This window comes from Bombus impatiens, unplaced genomic scaffold (assembly GCF_000188095.3).
Source record: "Bombus impatiens unplaced genomic scaffold, BIMP_2.2 scf_0129, whole genome shotgun sequence".
Taxonomy (NCBI): Eukaryota; Metazoa; Arthropoda; class Insecta; order Hymenoptera; family Apidae; genus Bombus; species Bombus impatiens.
In genome coordinates this window covers 374,638-378,232 of record NT_176548.1, presented here as the reverse complement: position 1 = coordinate 378,232, position 3,595 = coordinate 374,638, and the positions used below count along the sequence as shown (strand labels likewise).

General features: G+C 49.2%; 1 protein-coding gene across 4 annotated transcripts in view; it reads right to left on the bottom strand.

The window, feature by feature from the left end:
• LOC100741294 (dachshund homolog 1) overlaps window positions 1–3,595 on the bottom strand; it is a 153,444-nt gene that overhangs the window by 36,554 nt on the left and 113,295 nt on the right. For all 4 annotated transcript variants that reach the window (XM_012381326.2, XM_033318853.1, XM_033318851.1 and 1 more), the window contains exon 9: window positions 1,308–1,391. In XM_012381326.2, the coding sequence (XP_012236749.1) occupies window positions 1,308–1,391 (84 nt within the window). The remainder of the gene's footprint in view (window positions 1–1,307; window positions 1,392–3,595) is intronic.

Genomic DNA, 3,595 nt, shown 5'->3' with positions numbered 1-3,595 from the left:
CCGCCTCTGATGCCAGCCGAATCGACGTACCAAAAGAAACGAAAGGGAAAAAATAAAATATCGGCTCGATCGAGCGAGTGGATGATCGACGCGAACGAAAACGCGCGCGCCGCTTCTCCCTGCCCCCGGAGAGCCACTCTTTTTGGTACGAAGCGCAATATAGCGATCGTGCGCGCGTCCGCCCCGAAGCACGCGGATATTCCTGTCGGTCTTCTCGACTTTTACATATTTATCGCGTCTCGCATTGTGCTCGCGTCAGCCGGGACGCCGACATCTTTTGCCAGGAAAATCCGCGATATTGAATTTACCTGCCACCCTTCTGCCGCTAACGTTCCACCATCTCCCTCTTTCCTTCGTCCAGCAGCGAATCGATTCGCTGGCATCGAAACGCTTTCACTCGTGAACGATGCTTTCCTGCAGTCTCGTTACGTGTGTCTTACTTCTCAAATAGACGATCGAGTCACGCGGCCGACGTTTGCAAGCAAAAGGAATTTGTCGAGTGATTCATCGACCACGCGGCGACTCGCGACTCAGTCGCTCCACGTAACAGAAGTCTCGAATCTCTCGGGCGAGATCTCGATCCGGCAGGCGCGACACAATGCACAGATCGCTCCTGGTGCTCGCTTTTTCCACGCGAGCCGAAGAAAGGAGAGAGGAAGAAGGCACGGACGGACAAAGGGGAGAGTGGGTGTCGGTGCAGGATCGAGTAGGTGGTCAAAGAGAAGCGGAGCCCGTAAACGCGAGACGACTATTCTATTACCGACTGACATTCGATACAAACTTGGTCGAGCGATCACGGCCTTTGCCGCGGTCCTTCCACGTTTCCTTCCTTCCTACCTCCGACCCTGTTTCCACCCTTCGTTCCATTAAAGTCGCGAAACAGCCGGGACGAAGGCTGGTCCGAAGGAGGAGAAGCACGGCCAAGAGTAGTCGTGAGTCTGCAGCAGGCTGGAGCGAGAGTCCTTCGAGACTGGAATAATAGGATACGCTGGGACCTACGAGCGTAGCGAACACTTTATAGCGGCGTGTCTCTGCGTGGCTGCTTTGATTTATCGCGGAGTTAAACGGCTCGACGCGGGAACGCCCTCTGAAACCTCCTCTTCTCGCGGATGATCGTACGTCGCGGGCGTACTATGCACGAAAAGCTCGTTTACGTGGCCGCTAGATTCGTCGTAAAGAGTATCCGTTTAGTCGGGGACAGGCATCCGTAGACGCGGTCGATGGAATTTTGCGTGACGATATGGCCAGTAAACTGACACGATGTCTAGTCATCGTTCGAAGCAAACGTTAGGAGATTGGATACTCACCTCGAACCTTTTGCTCGTCCTGGAGCTGTCGCTCGAGGCTGTCTTTAACCTCCCTTTCTCGAAGAACGTCCATCTTCAGTTCGGCTGTAATCAGAAAAAGAGAAAATATTTCATTTCGGTCGTCGTTCGACTTTCGGGATCGAAATGATCTTGTATTTTGAATTATTCTGGAAGTTAAAGATCGAGTCGAGTTATTCGCCGACGACCTTCTTCGTCGTTGCTTTAGCCAAAAGATAGCGCGGCAGAATATCGTACGGTCTGGCGGGTTCGTGATTAAATCCAACAGACGACGACCGGACCAGAGCTCGCGTAGTTACCTTTAATAGAATTACATCGAGACGATACCGACCGCGTTCATCCTAGCTTGTCTCTAAGACGCTCGCCCTTTCTCCGTCTTTGCGAACAACCCCCGTCACCCTTGGGACTCGCCACGCTAAATTAGCCATTTCGAATCTCGGCAAGAGGGTGGTAGGATCGTCGTCGTACGGAAATTCGCATTTCTGACTGCGAGCCCCTTGATTCTTCATTCGGTTTACGAAACGCTGCGAAGTGGTTGAAGAAACGTGCCTGACGTTGGATTATCGACATTCTGGAAGCGAGTAGATCGGGCTCGAAGCCCCTGGGAGAGCGAGTCAGGTATCGATGAAAAGGAAAGAAATCGGTTTTTAGCCGGTGAAACGTTCCCAGGGTCTAAATCAAGCGGGCTAATTCGGTTTAACGGAAGAAAAGAAAGCAGGAGAGGGGAAAAAACGAGCCACCCTCTTTCTGGTTGTCTGCTTCTCGAATTACGTTGGTAGCCAATGAGCCGCGCAGTTCGTAACGCGTCTCGCGGCTCATCGACCGATAAGCCGCTCGTTAGATCGCTACCAATTTGCGGACATTTCGCAGGGTCGTTTTTCTCGCGATTCTTCGAACGCAATAAAACCTGCTCGATATGGTAACGACTGGGTGAAACGACCTAATCCGCTCGGGGGAAGCTAATCTACGTTCCATCCCTCGTGAAATATACCCGATTATTCCAACTTCAATATCGTTGTAATTCCACTTCTCCTTTGTACCGTCCTATACGAAGCGAAGCGAATACCGGAAAAGATATCGCGTTGGAATATGTAACATATAAATACTGTAAGGAGGATTTTGTTGGAAACATAACTTGCGAAAAGCGAATCGGTTCGGCAACGGCATCGAAAAGGGCAGAATCGCGCGATATCCGCGGAGATGCACGGGGGCAGGGTGACGAGCCACGCAGAGAATCAAGCTGGTAGATTAGGTAGGGGCGCGCGTCTCAGCAGTCTGCCGGCAATTTGAGAGCGTTTGCGAGGTCCATTAACGGCGGTAACTCTTCACGACCGGCCGCCACGAAGATTCAATTTGAATGCTAACCAGAATAGGAAGTTCGCGCCGGAGCCCCGCCGCTATGTGTATACGTTACGCGGCTGCCCCTTCCTGCCGTGCTCCCGCCTGTCCACCACCCCTCGCCCCACCCCTTTCCACCCTGTTATTGCCAATTTCGGCGCGTTTCTGCAGCCCACTTTGCGATCGTTTAGATTATCATCTCTCCCGGTTTCTCTTTCTCTCGTCCCGACGTTAGGGTCTCGTTCGACTCTCTTCTCTTTCCTCCCCCCCCCTTACACCCCCGAACCTCTATGCTCCTCTCTGCCTCGTCTACCTTTTCCTCAGTACCTAACGTTTCCGGAGATAATTGAACTTTATTAGAGATCGTAGCTGATGCGAACGTCAACCCTGCCGCCTAGGCCCGATTCGAATCGACTCGGTTTAACGATCACCCTGTTTCTACTCTCGTTGCCTCTCTGCCCCTTTCACCATCCCTTTTTAAATATAACTTTTCGATCCTATGTATATATATATGTCGGGTTATCATTAGGATTTAAGGCGCGTAATGATTCTTCGTTTGAATTAGCCATTGTTTTACGAAACAGAGAATATATTTACGCGAATAAACAAGATTTTACAAAATATTATGAATAATGAGTTTAATAAATGATAAGATTAACAAACGATAAGTTTAACTAATAATTAGATTAAAGAATAATAAGTTTAACGAACAATAAGAGGAACGAATAATATGTCTTACGAATAATAAATTTAACGAATAATGAGATTAACGATTGATAGGTTTTACGAATAATGAATTTAATTAACGCTATTAACAATGTTCCGGGGTTCAAACGAATCCACGGTCAACGGGATAACTCTTTACTATGCGTAGAATAATTTTAAACACAAAAATACGATTGCTGAGACACTCGGTAAATTGCTCGATGTAT